The following is a 20,000-nucleotide window of genomic DNA, read 5'->3' on the forward strand; positions in this document are numbered from 1 at the left end:
AGTGTAGTGGAGCAGCCTCGTAGTTTGGCGATGATGCTCCCTGTCCGCCATTCCTCGACCATACAGCTGAACTGGCAGCTAGGAGAGAGGAGACAAGGAGACATGATCAGAAGAGGAAGTAAAAGCAAAAAACATTTGAGATATCAGCAAAAGATGTTGGAGTTGGACACTTTTACTGGTTATAGTTTAGCTTAAAACTGATATCCCTTAATTTCTTCTGTGATGGACAGCTAAACGGTTCTTGGTAAGACCCGCCTCTCGCCCAAAGCATGCAGGGATAGGCTACATGGGCGCTGCTTGTGTAGAGAAAATGAACGGCTGTCTGCTTTTTTGGATTAACCTCTTATCCTTTTCATATCTGGCAAAAAGAAAGCACTCAATGCTGCACCAAACAGAGGACAAAACATCCTCTCACACGAGGAGCGCTTCATCCGAACCACTCGCGGAGCCCGGACATAATAAACTGAGGGATGAGGAAGAAAGGACAAAAACAAACCAATTCATATCTCTGAGCAGAAATGCTAATATCAGGCTTTTGTTTTTTGAAAGGGTACAAGTGGTTGATTAGCATGGGCCCTCTGCAGAATAAACAAGCTTTGTGTCTCTGTTCTTTCCTGCTTTTGTGTTTGCCGTCGCTCTGAAGGGTCGAATCTGAATCGACAGGTCTCATTAGCTGGTAGACAGAGGAGGCACAATGACTTGTGTTAATTAACATTAATATGAGGTTCTGAGCAGGGTCTGGGCTCCAGATGTGAATCAAGCTTTAAACAGTTTACCCATATCACTACAAACACGTTTCACCCATCTTAGTTGTATCTAGCCATATAGATAGTTTTCGTTTAATGTTTTGAATGTCTTGTTTATTTACCACTCTGAAACTCTTGTGGTGAATGTAGCTTTGTTTCTGGTCACTTGAAAAACTAGAAAGCAAAACTATTTGCAGAAAATATCCCAATTACTTATGGTAACTAAATAGTGTTTATGGGAACTCCTTTCTAACAGGAAAATAGTATTAATGTTGTTCTAAGTAAAGCCCATTTCTATTCATGTGGGAACTCAACGTTGACTTCTGACCACCAAATTCAAAGAAGTTTCAAACCACAAGAAAACCTATTAAACTCCATTGTATTGGTTTGAAAAAAGAGATTTAAGAAACAGATCTTTTTTAACATGGCGAATAAAACTATCAGCATTGATGCAAGCAGCAAATCCACACTAGAAAGTGGAACATTGCAATTCATCTGAAAGACAGCCCACAGCGACACATTTTTTAAGTCAGATGTAAGGAAGTGTTCATGTCCAATGGGGTCTGTCCAATTAGTCCAAGTTCTGGTAAGAGAGAGGACCCCATCTCGATACATAGAGGAGAATTGGTTCTATGACGGCTAGATTCAATTTGAAATTTGAAAGTTAATGCTTCTTATATTGCATATAATGTGCTTTCTCAATCAGATAATTTATTGCTGTGTTAGAACTTCCCGTTTTCATTCCTAAATGGTTGTATTTTTGCGCTCGTTTGGTGTTTCTCTATAGGATGAAGCCCACATCATTCATGTAGATCAGGGGTGTCAAACTCAAATACACAGTGGGCCAAAATTAAAAAAATCGCTACTAGTCGAGGGCCGGACAGGTTCAATGTTTATTGCAAAACGTATTGAAATGAAGTTATTGCACAAATTAAACCTGGAACTAACAAAGCTTCAATGTTTGGGGTCAGGCTCTGAGCTGAGGAGACCCTCAGGATTGAGTGAAGGTGTGCGTGCAATATACCGGCCAGATCTAATAGTAATTAGAAATTATCCTGCGGGCTGAAATTCAATCCACCAAGGGCCTGATTTGGCCCCCGGGCCTTGAGTTTGACACATGTGATGTAGATATTGAATTGATCAGGAAACAGACATCTTTAACATGGTCAAATAAAACCAAAACATTCAGCATGGATCGAACGTGTACAAATCCACGACAGTGCAATTTATATACGCAACTATGTAATCAAAATGTTAACTGGAAGTAAATAAAAGAAAGTCCATTGAGGGACGTGTTTATCCAGTCAGGTGACGGATTGGTTCATGTTGCTGTCCTATAGTAGCTTTGCTCTTGTATTGTGTCATGTTATCTTTACTCTTCCTCCGTCATCATATCACAATGACTTGGCTCTTATTTTATTTACTTGAATCTCCTTGTCTTTCCTTTGCCTTTCAACATAGTTGAGTCCTTCCTATTTCTGCATCGTTTCCTACCCTTCGTTTCCTCTTCTTTCTTTATCCCTATCTTTCTAATTCTTCCGTCTCCTCTCCTCCTTCCTACCTTAGTTTCCCCTCCTTACTCCCCATCTCACCTCCTCTGTGCCCCCACCACTGATCCCTCCTTTGTAACTCTGATCTCATCTCATTAGCTTGTGTTTCTCCCCCTTTTTTCTAATTGTCTTCCCATTTTGTCTCGCAGTCTATTCTCTCCCCTCTCCTCCATTCATATTACATGCTCATTTCCATATGCTAATTAATGAGTAATCACCTGGGTACATTCATGTGCAAATACAAATATATGTATTAAACGGCAGGGTAAATTATTCCAAGTCCAACCCTGTAAAACACCCTGGTAGAATTAGCCTTGTATATCAATTTGCATGTAGTTTGCTCTAATAGGCTTCATTTCTAATTTGTAAAAAGTGGAGTAACTCTGACACAATGATAAACACCAATTATGGTTTCACAGGCAATATCCGAGGCAGCTATAATGACGAGGAGGAGGAGGAAGAGAGGGGGGGGGGGGGTGGTGTTCTGGGAGCTGGTAGGTTTGTGAACGATTTGTCGGAGTGGTGCTCGTAATTAAAGCTATCAGTCACCAGGCGCGGAAATATCAAACGGTGTGTGTCGCAGCGTCAATTAGAGACAAATTCGACACAACTATTATTAGGAAAAGTCATTTTTCACTTTAAGGAGCGGGGAGAGTTTACAACACCAGCCTAATTTGTTGAAATAAGAGGAGAAGGGGGAGGGGGGGGGGGGGGGGTAGACACACAGGGATTATGAATGTGTTTTTATGGTCCTGTTTTACGCCCAAGTGATTACACTTAAGAAGCAGGGATGCCTTTAATTTATTACAAACAAATGAAGAGCTTTAGGTAAATGTGTTGTTTTTAGTCGGTTTATATGTTTTACTCCCATTTCTTCCACTTCTACTTCCCAGAGCTGTATTTAAGTCAATTGAATTAGGATCATATCAAGAATAAAATCATTTGAACTTGTTAAACTTTAGTTTCCAGTCTTTTGAAACAAGTTCAAGTCAATAGAAACACATTGTAAGTTGTTTTGCTTTTGTCATTTGAAACAATTTCATTGTAAGTCTCAAGTCATTTAAAAACAACTTCTAACGTAGGTTGCATTCTCAAGTCAATTGAAACAAATGTAAGTCTTGTTGCTGGTCATTTCAAACCATTTCCATTAAAGTCTCAAGTCATTTCAAACAAGTGTCAGTCTAAGTCATTTGTGACGAGTTCAAGTCAAGTGTAAACAAGTTTAAGACTGTGAGGAGGACTGTGAGTGTGATGTGATACCTGTGAGGGAGGGAGGGGAGCCGACTGGTGTGGAGGGATTGGACGAGTAGCTGTTGTTCGTGTGGTCCGGAGAGTAGATCTGAAAACATAACAAAACGTTTCAAAAGAGTCTGCAACTCTGAAAGGCAAAACAAATATTAAAAAGAATGGAGAAACATTAAAAAGTCATGTTGCATTTATGACTAACTGAACAAGTAGTTGACACGTGTCATTCGGCTGATATTTGACATGTGTATTTAGGCCTATGTTTACATGCGTGTTCGTGTGTTTCACTTACAGATGCGAGTGCTTTCCCTAAGGCGTCTCCTGTCTGAGAGCTGCTGGCTGCTGCGTTCGGTGCTCTGTTAGCTGTGACACACACACGGGAACAAAGACACACAATCTTGTAAATAAGGATGTTATTTAGTAGAATTTGTAATTATTCTGTCAAATTCTGTCACACTCAAAAAGCAACACATATTTATACAAACTGAAAGGTTTATGCTATTTGTACCGAAACATCCCAGTATGAAGTAATAGCCTATTTCATGGCTGGAAATACACATGTAGATTAATGAAGGAAATGAAGGACTAGCGTAAATAGCTAAGCGGTTAGCTCATAGCTATATGCTGAGGCTAGTTCATTGAAACACTCCTCCTATGGTGTACAAGTTTGAGCATTAGACATTTCAGTTTTAAAGCCTTTTTTGACCTGTTGCCTTTTGAGAATAGTTCGTACAATACAGAGGTGTTTGAAAAATGTATTATTTGTATAACAAAACTGTTTACCATAGTTACAAGTGGGCAAAAACACAACAAAATATATGAAATCAACACAATTTTCTTTGCTGTACTGAACTTGCACTAGACCACGAAATATAAATATATTCTTCTGTAGGGTTAGCTAATCATTTAAGATGGTGAACAATGCACACCACATCACCAGGACGGAGCTGCCATCCATGGAGGACCTTTACTCCCAGCGGCTCAGGAAGAAAGCCCTCAGGATTATCAGAGACCCCCATCACCCCAGCCTCAAACTGTTCAGTCTGCTACCGTCTGGCAGGCGCTACCGCAGCATCCGGATCTGGCTGCAACTTAGAAATTATTTATCTAATATATCATATTCCAATAACTTGTATATAGACTCTGATTGCACTATTCCACTTTTTTTATTTTTTTATTTAATTGCACTATATTTGTCTGTGTATCTGTTTCATTGTGTTGCACTGTTGGAGGAGCCTGTACTACACTGTACTGTAGCCATGTTGGTATGACCAATAAAAGCCTTGAACCTTGAAACATTTTTGTTACTAAATATCCTGGTTTCTTCTTCACTGGTCAACAAATATATGTGTTTATATTGTGATATTTAGTTTAGGATCCTGATTCAATATTTTACCATGTAACTAGTGATTGTAGCATTTCAAAAGTAACCCAAACCTGCTCACATGTACCGTTTTAAAAATATTTATTATTTTTGATGAATAAATTGGTCTTCTTTTTTACAAACACTGTGTTGACGTTGTGTGCCGTTTCCTTTTTATTCATTTTTTTATCTACACTGCAGGCAATCAAGTATTAGTGTAATTTCTGTATCCATGGGAACGGACGGTAGGTTCAGATGAATTCAAAAGACTTAAAAAGACCTTCTGTAATTCTACTATAAACACCTGGTTGCAGACCATGATTAGTCTCTAAAAGTTATACTTTGGCAGGTCAAAGTTATACAATGTGATGGTGGGCTGACCCTTCCTAAATAATTACAGAGCTATAACAGAGTTCAATAGGAACCGACACTCATCATCTACATTTGTTCGCATGCTAACTGACTGACAGCATGTGTTGGTGTGTGCAAATGTTGGACCTCGACCCAACTAAATCTGTTTCACACACTTGAAGAGCACTGAGGCCAAAGAGGGAGGAAGTGACCTCACAGGACCAGATGAGTGCTCACACACACACATACTGTATACACACACAGACTCACACACACACACACACACACACACATATACTGTATACACACACACACACACACACACACACACACGCAAATACACACACTGAGGCAGAGAGACTCATTTCTCCTGATAGCAGATCCCAGATGGAAAGTTTACGCTAGCACACACAAGTTAGACACGTCCACACACACACACACACACACACACACACACACACACACACACACACACACACACACACACACACACACACACACACACACACACACACACACACACACACACACACACACACACACACACACACACACACACACACACACACACACACACACACACACACACACACAGCGAAAAACATCCTTTCATGGCAAATGAATCCATTACAGAAATTGGCAGGACCGGGCTGCTGTTAGAGAGAAAAAGAGATAGAAAGAGGGGGAGGAGGGGAGATACAGGGATGAAGATGGAGAGAGAGACAGGAAGCAGCATATGTTTTGGGGTTAAAGCCTCATGTCTCACTCACGCCATACCACTGGCCTAGTAAACCATCCAAGGGATTACTGACACACACACACACACACACACACACACACACACACACACACACACACACACACACACACACACACACACACACACACACACACACACACACACACACACACACACACACACACACACACACACACACACACACACAGACACACACACACACACACACACACACACACACACACACAAGCTTGTATCCGGACTCTACACATAATTTAGAACACATGCAGGAGAAAATCTTTTTCATAAATGAAAGCTTATAGCAGCAGGAGAGGAGAGCATCCCGAAGATGAAAGTGATTTTGCGAGTTATTTCTGTCCATGTCCATCAGCAACCAGAAACATATACTGTATAACAATTTGAGAATCACATTATTATGAAATATGTTCTTTGGCTCTTTCTTTCTTGGCATAATCGAAAACATGATTGCTTTGTATTCGTTCCACGTTTCAAAATTACAGTTGCATCTGCCCTGCAGATCCTTTGCCGTGTGCCAAATCCATATCGCTGTATACACTGCACACTACTGTATTAATTAGATTTGATAACATACACTTCTGCAGTTAGTTTACAAAACATCTATGTTCTTTAAACTGAGAATAAAAATGTAGATAACTCCAAATCTGAGGCCATGGTTCTCAGCAGGAAACCGATGGACTGTCCACTCCAAGTAGGGAATGAGTCCTTACCCCAAGTGAAGGAGTTCAAGTATCTCGGGGTCTTGTTCTCGAGTGAGGGAACAATGGAGCGTGAGATGGGTCGGAGAATCGGAGCAGCGGGAGCGGTACTGCAGTCTCTTTACCGCACCGTTGTGACGAAAAGGGAGCTGAGCCAGACCCTCATCCTACCCTCACCTATGGTCATGAAGGATGGGTCATGACCGAAAGAACGAGATCGCGGGTACAAGCGGCCGAGATAGGTTTTCTCCGCAGGGTGGCTGGTGTCTCCCTTAGGGATAAAGTGAGAAGTTCGGTCATCCGGGAGGGACTCGGAGTTGAACCGCTCCTCCTTCGCGTCGAAAGGAGTCAGTTGAGGTAGTTAGGGCACCTAGTTAGGATGCCACCTGGGCGCCTCCCTAGGGAGGTGTTCCAGGCACGTCCAGCTGGGAAGAGACCAAGGGGTAGACCTAGAACCAGATGGAGGGATTATATCTCTTCGCTGGCCTGGGAGCGCCTTGGGACCCCCCAGTCAGAGCTGGTTGATGTGGCCAGGGAAAAGAAAGTTTGGGGCTCTCTGCTGGAACTGCTACCTCCGCGACCCGACCACGGATAAGCGGGAGAAGATGGATGGATGGATGGATGGATAACCCATTTATTTTCATTAGAATATCCATCTATTTCTAAATTGGGAGCATCAACAGCACCTCAAAATATCAAGCATTCTTTAGGATGCATCTGATTTCTACTGGACTTAAATTGTCTGTAGCAGTGTTCAGTGTGGATTCATTTAATTTACAAAACAAACTAATGGTCGCAGTGGAAAATATAAAATATAAAATAATGAAGATGTCCACTGTTACTGTCGTTATCATTATTACTTGTGTGGTTAGTAACTCATTCGAAAACAATTAATATTACCACACTTTCCTAAAACCCAAGGTAACTTCTTTAGACGTTAGTCCGAAACCCAGAGACATTTGATCTACTATACTAAAAAACAAAACAAGGAAACGCAATTAATCGATTCCCAAAATAGTTGCTGATCCATTTTCTGCCAATGCTCTAATACATTAACCTGCAGCTCCACACTGAAGCTTTGCCTCTGACTCCTGCACCAAATAATCTTTTCACCATAATATAGACCCGACCCACGCCGATCAGGCTGTTCAACCCAATGCTCATCATCGAGAGTTGACTGTTACAAATCTGACGCTTTGTTGATGGAAGATTATATTTCCAGTGCTAGAATCAATTGTATCTGACCGCAGCTGCTACTCTCTACAAAGAGAACGTACCCACTTGTTTACTCGTGCAAATCAGCGGGATGCAGAGAATCGCCTGTAAACACTGCGCGGCGGCGTTTAAGCGTTCATGTGAGCACACACGTATCATGAGTTTACATTTAAACGACAGCACCATGTTTTTTTCATTAGCTTCATGTTGTGTTTACACTCATCTGCTCCGACTCGTGTGTGTGTGTGTGTGTGTGTGTGTGTGTGTGTGTGTGTGTGTGTGTGTGTGTGTGTGTGTGTGTGTGTGTGTGTGTGTGTGTGTGTGTGTGTGTGTGTGTTGTTCATTCTTTCTGGAATGTTGGAGATGTATTCCAATGAAAACAAACTTTCAATCTGTTTCTTATTGCTGTTCCATTTGTTCTATGCGACTCGAAGCAAGGGGTCCATACGGCATGCTGTGTGTGTGTGTGTGTGTGTGTGTGTGTGTGTGTGTGTGTGTGTGTGTGTGTGTGTGTGTGTGTGTGTGTGTGTGTGTGTGTGTGTGTGTGTGTCAGAAAAGTTCAGTTTGAGCCAGAATGGGAAGTACAGTTTACGCCTGACACTAAAGTTTAGTTGTTAAGTGGTTTCGATCAATCTGATTCCCAGCAGGGATTTTATAACTGGTAACATTGTGGTAAGTTAACATGTGGCCTCCTGACTAGTGTTGCGTTTAAAGTAGTAACTGCAAGAAGACATGCAACAGAAGCTTGTGTTAGACCTTATGTCAGGAACTGCTCAAATGTTCAGAACTTTTTCCTGGCGTGAAATAAGCACGTTTCCACCAACTTGCTAACACCGACCCAAGTCAATAAGATTCATCCTCTGGGAACCATGAATGTTGGTGCAAAAATTCACCATTAGTGTTATTATTCTAATATATGTGACATGTATGTATATGTGTGCTGTTTGCATTTGACTTTTCTCTTTTATCCTTTCTCGTGTATCTACTTGTCTTTCATCCTTTCTTCATAACTAATGCAGTTGATGTATTGTGATTTTAAAAAGGTGTCTGTCATCATCTGACCGGGGACAACAGCTGGAAATTAGCAATGTCTGCTAAAGCTGCCCCAATTACAGTTTTTTGTGACAGTTGACCAATGGGGACTGTCGATTACACTATAAACAAATAACCTAAACTAAATATGTTGGGGTATCTGATTTCATAAATTAGCTCTGTTAGAGTAGTGGGCTGAACCATGGGATGACTGTTAATGATACAACATTCATTTCAAAACGTGAAAACCAACAGGTGTCTTACCCATGATGCTTCCTGTGCCGTTGGTGGAAGCGGTGCACGAGGCGGTGCTGTAGTGATTCCCCCCGCCCCCCCCCTCCTCCTTCCCCTCCCCCTCGGTGGAAGCTGGACATCGGAGGAAGGCTGGAGTTGATATCTGCAGAGGAGTGCGACGGGTAACTCTGCAGGAAGAAAAAAAGAAACAAAATTAAGCTTTAAAAAAAAAATATATATATATTTTTTTTTTGTACATGTATTAACTTTAATATTAACTTTTGAACTTATTCATAAAAAGGGGATCAAATCCAGTGAATATGTCTCCTAGAAAAAACCTTTTATATATCACTGGCTATGATCATTGATTTAATTTGATCCCCAAAAGCCTTTGTAATAAGCGAGCTTTCCTTGAAGCAGGACAATTTACTCAACACACTTAATGTCTTAAAAACAACAAAGGATAATTCAAAAGTGTATGTACATTATTTACATTTCATCTTTGGACAGACTTCCTGAAAGAAAAGCATCACCTGTGTCACGCCCTGTACAGACTCCCTGTGATTGACAGCTCTGCTCACCAATCTGTCGTGAGGGTGAATCCCGCAGTAGGAGGAGCTCTGGGAGGGGCCGTGGGCTGAGTTCCCGCCCCCCAGCATGCTGCCATGGTAACCCTGCTGGGGCATACTGCTACCGTTGCTGCTCCAGGGGTCGCCGCTGTGGTGACCGTCTGACAGAGAGACAGAGAGAGATGTTCATGTCTGTATTTTTGTTTTTGTTTGCTTTGTGCAGCCCTTTGAGGGACTTCTTGTGAGTTGGGGCTAATACATTTGGATTTGATTTGATTTTGATGTCATGTGCTGCATTCTGGTCTGAGATCAGTCTATGAGAAGGTGAAGTCATACTGAGGTTTCTATCTGCTGTCAAACCACTCTGTGCTTCAGTCTGTGCGACAACATGCAGTTTGGTGACCTGACCCACTTTATGCCGTAACCTAATTTAAAAAAACATGATTTTAGGAACCATCTCTGTTTTTCTTATTCAGGTTAGATAATAACTTGGTTACCACTAACTTTGATCACTTCCTTTAAAAACACATTTGATGGTTTGTGACATGAAACCCACCCGTGAGAAAACTGACAGACTCAAATAACTCTGAGAACTAACTGTTTGGGGTCAAAGACTGTAAACACTCGCCTGCAGTCAAATGTATGTCATGAATACATGAACAGCCATTACATATTATATTCATTTCTATTAAAACTTATTTTATCCTGGACTACGGTCGCAGTACATAAATTAAGTAAATAAGTAAAGATACATATACAAAATGAATCCTTGGTGAAAACCTGAATTCCATGAAATAATGCTTTATGGTCCCTCTATCTGACTCTGTTAGGTTGGCAATCACTCAAATGTTTCCTGGTGTGTGTTAAACTCTCTTGTTTTGTTAGTCCATATATTTAGCAATGTTTGCAGCAAGAACAAGTTTAACAATTAATTGTTTATCGAAATAATGGATTAGTTATCTCTCTATCCACTAAACTAACACATTTACAACTAATCATTGCAGCTTTGGTTCAAAGAGTCTCAACATTTGCAAGCCACATGTTTTTACTGCCCTGTTCAGCAAAATATGAATACAGTATATTGGTATTTGGTAAATAACAAATCAAATGTCTGATTGAAAGCTTTTGAAGATTGTGGTGAAAGAAAGAATTTCACACCGTCTGTGATCCAGTTTTCACAATAAACACAGAAATCCACTGCAGGAAGTTTTGTATGAAGGACAAATATGTGTGTGTGTTGGTTTGTTTGTTTTTAATCACTTGTGAGGACCACATTTTGAGAAACAACCTGTTCTGTGGGGACATTTTGGGACAGAATGCTGAAATGGCCTCCTGGTGGTCATGCTGTGCAAGTTTCGGCAAGTATCCTCTTAAAAATATTAAATATGGAAGTGTGGTATTGGTGTGTGTGTGTGTGTGTGTGTGTGTGTGTGTGTGTGTGTGTGTGTGTGTGTGTGTGTGTGTGTGTGTGTGTGTGTGTGTGTGTGTGTGTGTGTGTGTGTGTGTGTGTGTGTGTGTGTGTGTACCTGGCATGAAGAATGAGCTTGGGAAGCCAGCGCTGGGAGGTTTGGAGGAGGGATAACCCGGTGAGTCTCTGTTGTAGTCTGCTGTACTGGCAGACGGAGCGTACACCTGCAACACAAACACAGACACACACAACGTCATTCAGGAATCCTCACTCTGATCAAAATACAACATGTTTTCATCACAAGTCTCACAGCCAAACACAAGGTGAGGCTCAGCAGGAGACGGCTTCACACACAAGCCATTTCCAGCAGGAATAAACAGATGATCGACACTTCACTCTTTAACTCATGGTTTTTGTTTTTATTTTCAAACTGGAATAAATACAGCAGCTGCTCTGGGACCTCAGGAGTAACACGATCTGTTTAATGTATGCATTTGCCTTGGTAAAAATGTACTTGTTAGGTATACCTAAACAAATTAAAAGCTTATTAATTATTTTATTCTTAAACAATTATTAACAATGAACTCATTTTATGATGCATACTGTAAAAATAAGATATTTAAAAAAAATAAAACAAGATTTATGTACATTTTATAGATTTAATAAAGTGGAATCCAATCATATATTTTTAAAAAGTAAACGTTTGAGATATTTTCAAATCATTTTTTCAAATCATTTTGTAGGTTTTTCAACAGTTTGAAACAATAGTATTTAGGGACGTAAATAACATTAGTTATTTTACATGTTGATCGATGATTTTGTATTTACTATTTGATTAAAGACTAAATTATCTGATACCTCCAAAACGAGTTGAGTTTATATTGTGTGTACTGTACAGTATATGTAGCCAATGTGTGTGTGTGTGTGTGTGTGTGTGTGTGTGTGTGTGTGTGTGTGTGTGTGTGTGTGTGTGTGTGTGTGTGTGTGTGTGTGTGTGTATGTACACCTGCAACACAACTTAAATAATATCTAAACTTGGATAATCCTCATTTTTAAAGCACCAAATGACTTGATAACGGGTTGTTTTATTTCATTTTATTTTTTTTAAGTTAACTCTCCCCTTAACTCAGCCAATACACAAACTCAAAATGCACACCATAAAAAATACAACATGGCAACCACATCAATTGCATCTACATGATGCTGTCGTTTAAATGTATGAGTGTTTGTGACCAAAAACATTTCTCCGAACATAAACTCAAGCCACACCACATGTGCTTTCAGCCTTCTTTCATTCAGACGTGTGTGATTCAGTGATTCTGTGTTCTCCTCTCAGAGGGGCCGCAGTCATGCAGCAAACATGCAGTAAAACGTGAGGCTGCAGCCTGTCCTCCCTCCAAACAGGTGACGTTCTCCCTCACACAATGCCTGTGTTTGGTCATGCCTTCGACTGGGGGTCCCCACAGCACGCCTCTGTGTGTGTGTGTGTGTGTGTGTGTGTGTGTGTGTGTGTGTGTGCATAGCGTGCGAACACTCAACCATGACGCTAGCTTTGCGCCGCATGACGCAAACTCTGGAACAGCTGTTGAAAGCGCTCTCCTCTCCCTCAGTCTCCCCCACTGACTCACATCAAAATGAAAGAGCCGCTCCACAGCTACACCTAATCTGCCTCAACCCCCCGAAAAGACACGGGTTGCTTTGTTAACTTAACAGTATTTGCATATGGATGGAACACAGATGTTGTAAAAGAGAATCTGATGGTAGAACACAGAGAGAAGAAATACTAGAAAAAGATGAATAAAGAAAACAACGACACTTGGGGGCATTTAAAAAAACATCTCACTTCCCACACTCCCTGAGAGGAATTATTAAAAACAGAAAACAGCCTCAAACTGTTTCTGTCAAACAGAAAACCTCCTGACTTTTTCTCAGATCACGAAAAGCTTGTTTATCTGCCTTAACTTCTGAGGGGAAACATCTGATTTATTTTTCTATAACTGTCCTTTTTATTTAATGTTAAAAGATGATGAGGGAACCATGAGACCATACGGAAAAACTAAGGAGGAATATGAGAGACTTGCAACTTTTTTAACTAAAAACAGTCAGTCAGAGCTTTTTATATGTAGCAAATAGCTGAGAGTGAAAAGATATGAACATGGAGAGATATAAGCTGATTCACACTGGCTATATTCGCTTCCCTTAATGTGTTTTCTTTATTAGTTAATCAACTTTAACACACACACACACACACACACACACACACACACACACACACACACACACACACACACACACACACACACACACACACACACACACACACACACACACACACACACACACACACACACACACACACACACACACACACACACACACACACACACACACACACACACACACACACACACACACACCTCTTATTAGACAAGACTAAAGGGATCAAATCGTAACAAGAATAAAAAACACTGTTATAAAAAAGTGATACTGGGATTTCACTCATAATTCAACTTAAACTCAACTTCATGTTTTAAATGTCTTCCCGCAATACATCTTGAGTATTGTTCCAGCAATCTCAATGCCTTAAAAGCTTCTTATTCTAGTTCTAATTACACCCATCATCCCAACAAGGTGTGTTCAGGTTCAGATGCTTTCTCTGCAATTCAATGCAAGACAGACTGTAGAATTAAAGAGAACTTGATGCTCAATGTACCCAACAGAGAGCTGCCTAAAAGTGTAACGTTATAAAGATAATGAATTGACGTAATGAAGTTAGAGCCCTCCATGGGTTTGCAGTGTTTTGTTGCACACACAGTTCAGTGTGTGCTCAGTTGTGTGTCATAGTCAATTGGTTTACTTCCTGAAAAATACTGCTCAAGGAAAGACGCAGACACAGGGCCAAATACCACAACAATCAGGAATTCTGAGGGGAGAGAAACACTGGGAACTGTGGGAATAAAAGACTGAGGTCAGGAAATACACACGCAAACACACACACACACACACACACTCACGCAAACACACACACGCTCACACAAACTTGAAGACACACAAGTTAAATACAAAATTAAAGTGCTATAAGGAGCTAATGTTTTTGGGGATGCTGGCAATGCCCCACAATGCACCTTGCAGGAATTATAAGGATACAAATGATTCAGTCTCCACACACACACACACACACACACACACACACACACACACACACACACACACACACACACACACACACACACACACACACACACACACACACACACACACACACACACACACACACACACACACACACACACACACACACACACACACACACACACACACACACACACACACACACACACACACACACACACACAGGGTCTGCAGATGTCATTAGAGCTAAGCTAATGTCGAACTTCCTCCTCCTCCTCCTCCTCCTCCACTTCCCCTCTGAGAACTGAGTTTGTGTTCTGATGATAGAACCAGATTTATTGACCCAGAGCTTACACAACAAAGTTCACACATAAACACATTACGCATGCACACACACATTCTTGCGTTGACATTTTTTGGATTTATATCTCATGTTGTGCACACATATTTTCCCATTGAATGCATTTTAAACTGGTGACGAAAGGCTGTGATTTGTGTGAAAGTGTGTGTGTCCGTGAGTGTGTGTATTAATGTGAGTGTGTGTGTGTGCGTGTTTGTGAGTGTTACAGACAGACAGGAACAGGTGCAGAGTGTGTTCAAGTCCGAGGAATGTAGAGAGACACAATAACAACTTCACTTCCTGCAGTATGTAACGCACACACACACACACACACACACACACACACACACACACACACACACACACACACACACACACACACACACACACACACACACACACACACACACACACACACACACACACACACACACACACACACACACACACACACACACACACACACACACACACACACACACACACACACACACACACACACACACACACACACACACACACACACACACACACACACACACACACACACAGTATCAGTATTCCCACTGTTACCAGGCGGACCTTCAGAGTCACCCTGGACAGTGTTGTCATTGACAACACTGTCCATAAGAAAATAATGAGAACTTTGAGCAAAAGTAAAATGTCCGATCAATAACCTTCGTGTTAGTATTTCCAAAACATTTCTAAGAATTGAGAGGCTTGCTTATGTCAAAAAGTGACTGGACATGAAAATAATCATTGTAGATTTGTTCAAATTAATTAAATTTCTACTTTGATGGAAACCAAACGGGAACAATTCAAACCAGGAGAGGAAATTAATCATAAAACAACCAGCCTACCCACATCTGTGTGCCACTAAAGAGTCATAATAGAAACCAATCAAAGCGCAACAACAGAAACATCTGAAGCAGTTCTGTACAGTATAAAACTGCATTGAACCGGTTCTGTATGTAGTGATCGAAAAACTACAGAAACAAGTAAAATGGCTTCTGATAAGTGACAGATAATTTCGAAACAGCCAATATTTCCAGGATTCCATTATATTTATCCAAAGCTAAATCGTTATCAGTATATAGCCACTTGGTTGCCAGGTTTCAAACAAAATGTACCCCAAATGATGAGAACATTGAAAAATGCAAATGCTAAATGATTGCTTGTTCCCATTCGATACGGTTTATGTTATTAATATTAATGAAGATACGCAGCACGTAGCAGCAGTTGGAAACACTTTATAATATTGACAACAAGAAACTCGGTCAAAAAAGTAGAAAACATGATGAAAATATTGTGTTTGCTTGATAATCTGAGCAAGGTAACATCCGACCCTGGTGAGGAATGAGGAATTGACGTTCGTCATTGGACGTGGAAGTCACTTACGTAATCATTTATTTACTAAATCTGTTTCCATCCATTCTTTTTTCCCGCACTATCTATGATACCAAGTTTTCCACCACAGCAAAGCATAAAAATGTAATTGCGCCACCATCGGGACCTTGTTGCGTACAAACTATGATCAGAACCAGAACAATGACAGATCGTCCTAATGGGATCCACAGAGCCTCGTCCCTGACAGAATCCAGTGGAAGTGGTTGTGTAACCTCCCGCTGCGTGGTGACGGATCGTAGAAACATCACAGATTCCTTCAAAGCATCGCCCCCGGCAACAAGGCGAGAATATTAAGGCACATTCCTCTGAAAACTGATTCCTCATGGAGTTAACCAAACACATCGAAGCACAGAACGTTTTCTGAGCAACCAGCTGTGCAACTCTCTGACCTTACCCGCAGGTACACACAGAAACAGCAGCTCAACTTTAATTAGAGAAAGTTAGCGTACTGTACGGATACATCCCAATTCAATTTAGCATATTCAAAATTACCATCATGGGAGAGCGATATTACATTGCCTTCAAACTGCTTATTTTGTATGATTGACAGTCACGAAACCCAAAAGCAACAAATAGAGAAACCTTCAAAAACAACAAGTGAGGAAATAAACAGGCTAAAAAGTGCTGAATCGTGACTTTGGAGGTTTGAGAGTCAACATTAAAAAAAGAAGAGAGAAAAGCAACAAACAAACTTAATTGTCTCCGCAGTGTTTCAGTTATACCGTGTTGACAGCGATGGAGATGCTGCAGGCCCAGAGTGTTAGAAAGAGAGACATGGGAACAAAGTGGAATGCTAAAAGTTGGATGTGGATAAAAAGAGAGAGAATGGAAAGAGAGGAGAGGAGGAGAAGAAGGAGGCTTTCTGTCTTCGTTCAGTGTTTGATGCTTCTGCTCCGTGTTATTGTCTCCGAATGTGGGGAGCATCTGCTCGACCTCCTATCCTTCCTCTACCCTTTTGACCTCACTAAACGTCCTCAAGATGTGTGCATATTTTACATCTTAATACCAAAAGATAACTCAGTGTGAGGACCAATGGGATCACGCCTCACGACCGAAACAAATATAATAATAATAATAATAGATTTAATTTGTTAGCGCTCAAAGACGCTTAAATGTACACACTAACAATCTGATATGATAGCAAGGGAAATTAAGAAAATATTCAAAGACAGAGTGCTTTTTGAAATATGGATACATGTTTCTTTCTCTTTCTTTTTCGAAAGCTTATAACACACACAACTTTATTCGTGATTTTGTTGTCGATTTACAAGTTTGGTTCAAAGCCTATCGCAAATGTTCTCCAAAGTTAGTGAAAAATCAGAGTAAGGAACATTATTGCTTGTTTTGTTCCACTACTGTTATGAGATAAGTAGTTTCATAGGACATAAGCAGTAAGACTTGCCAATTCTCCACTTAGAACTTTTTATAATATTGCAAAGGAAAAGGGTGCAACTAAAAAACCTCATCAAAAAAAGTGCAACGGCCCGTCCACACACAGGCGTGAAAAAAATCTTGAAAAATCTTGAAGCTTGGCGATTTGTTGCGAGCAACGCGATCAACAACCAATCACATGAATGTCCCGCCCCCGACAGACAAAGCAATAGCAATGTTAAAACGAAGTAAACTGGATATAAACTCCCCAAGCAGGCGAAAACCTACCAGTTTCACCCACTGTCTCTGCCCCCTGGTTCCTCCGGTTTGTATCCCGGTAAATAGTTCTGGTCGTAAAGAACCGGGTGACTTGCTACCGTAATTTCTGGTTTGGAATATGAGGAAATGAACTGTGGTCTGGCTCTCCCAGCTTGCACGCGGTTTGATTGGTTAGCGCTTGTACTGGCGGGATTTGAATAAACGGGATTTGATTGGCTGATGCCAGCTTCTAAAGCATCGGGAGCATCAAAAGTTGAACATTGCTCAACTTTTGATGCTCACGATGCTTGCAAAGCCATGCTCCGCTCCCCACAATGCAGTTCGGCGTAGATTAAAAATCTTCTACGTCACCCCATTCAAGTGAATGGGTGAAGCTTTGAAAGATTTTTTTCATGCCTGTGTGTGGACGGGCCGTAAGTCAAACAGAAATAGGGGGAAAAAATGTAAACTTGTGTGGAAATAGCATTTTTGTGTTTCATAATCGGAGGGCGGTTACATCAGATCTGTGTTGAGCATTAAGGGAAAAAAAGTTATTCGCTTGGATGGATGTTGGAGTCACATGCTTCATAAGGAGTACGTCATTTCTTATTTGCAAAATCTGTTGCTTATCGATACACCAATGCACCAAATTTACATTTCAGTTGCGATATTTCTAGATATTGAAATTGAAAATGTACATGGAAACACAAACCATGACTGTCACATTTTGAGTTGCATCTGACAGATCCGATTCAGTTTTTCAGCCTCTGTTTTTGTCATTAATTGACCTCCATAAAAACACTTGCACAGACAGATCCATGGAGTCAAAAATGGAAAAGAAACAGATCTGCCTTCGCTCCTTAAAGACTTGTTCCTGACTTGTTTTCTCTTCTCTCTGCCTCCCACACACACACACACACACACACACACACACACACACACACACACACACACACACACACACACACACACACACACACACACACACACACACACACACACACACACACACACACACACACACACACACACACACACACACACACACACACACACACACACACACACACACACACACACACACACACACACACACACACACACACACAGTTTACCACGCTCCATCCAAAGCAGATGTGCTGGAATGCGAACACTCAAAGGAGCAGTCACGAAACCTCTTGACAGACACACACACACACACACACACACACACACACACACACACACACACACACACACACACACACACACACACACACACACACACACACACACACACACACACACACACACACACACACACACACACACACACACACACACACACACACACACACACACACACACACACACACACACACACACACACACACACACACACACAGTCGGCTGCACCTGTGCCTGTCCAATTTCTCTCTCCTCCTCCCTCCTTTTTGTCCTCTGCCTTTCTCATTTCCAACATGTTGCTTTCCCTTTCGCCTTTATTCACCTTCACACAAACAGTCCAACGCCACGACCAGCAACGGGGAGGATGAAACTCAACATATGCAAACATTTGGTTCCTCAAAAGTGCTGCTTTTTCTGTTATGATATAAAGCTCTATTGATGCATCCACTGTATCCGTCCTGTCCTCCACCTCTCTCCACCTGTAGACGCACTTTTCATCTCCGCTCCCCACTCATGCCGCCGCGCTCAGAGCCGGGGGCAGATGTGGGAACGAGAATCAAACGCGCCGCAGACGGATCAAACATATTTCGGGGGTTTTTCTGTTTTTTAGATGTATTTTTATAGCGGAGATCTGAGCCGCGGCCTCGGAATCCTCTGAAGGTTAATTATGTTCCTGATTCAAAACACATGGAGGGAAAAAAAAACTGTGTGTGTGTGTGCGTGTGTGTGTGCGTGTGTGTGTGTGTGTGTGTGTGTGTGTGTGTGTGTGTGTGTGTGTGTGTGTGTGTGTGTGTGTGTGTGTGTGTGTGTGTGTGAGAAAGCGGAAGGAAATCCCACCCACCACCTCTGAGCCGAGCCCTTCATTCTACCAACCTGCAATTGCACTAATGTGAAGCAGATGTACACACACACAGTTTGGAGCATGGCCGCCTAATTGAATCCATACGATGCAGTGCAGAGAGACGAATGAAGAAGGAGAAGGAGAAGAAGTCAATGGAGGGAAAGAAAAATTATAATTTAAGACATATAGAAATATCAGAAATGGTTAAAGACAGACATATTTGGTATTAAGAAAAGAGGGAGAGAAAAATAATGAAATTAAGATAATTTTGTATTGAAAAAAGTTAGTAAAAAAA

General features: G+C 41.2%; 1 protein-coding gene across 1 annotated transcript in view; it reads right to left on the reverse strand.

Annotated features, from left to right (window-relative positions):
* Positions 1-20,000, reverse strand: part of LOC307024655 (transcription factor 4-like) — a 106,805-nt gene that overhangs the window by 24,989 nt on the left and 61,816 nt on the right. Inside the window, 7 exon segments of the mRNA XM_079658973.1 lie at positions 1-78; positions 3,557-3,635; positions 3,834-3,904; positions 9,243-9,328; positions 9,330-9,400; positions 9,794-9,942; positions 11,308-11,413. The exon segment at positions 1-78 is cut by the window's left edge and continues 5 nt beyond it. Of these exon segments, the coding sequence (XP_079515099.1) occupies positions 1-78; positions 3,557-3,635; positions 3,834-3,904; positions 9,243-9,328; positions 9,330-9,400; positions 9,794-9,942; positions 11,308-11,413 (640 nt within the window).

Source organism: Notothenia rossii (genome assembly GCF_949606895.1).
Source record: "Notothenia rossii genome assembly, chromosome: 11".
NCBI lineage: Eukaryota > Metazoa > Chordata > Actinopteri > Perciformes > Nototheniidae > Notothenia > Notothenia rossii.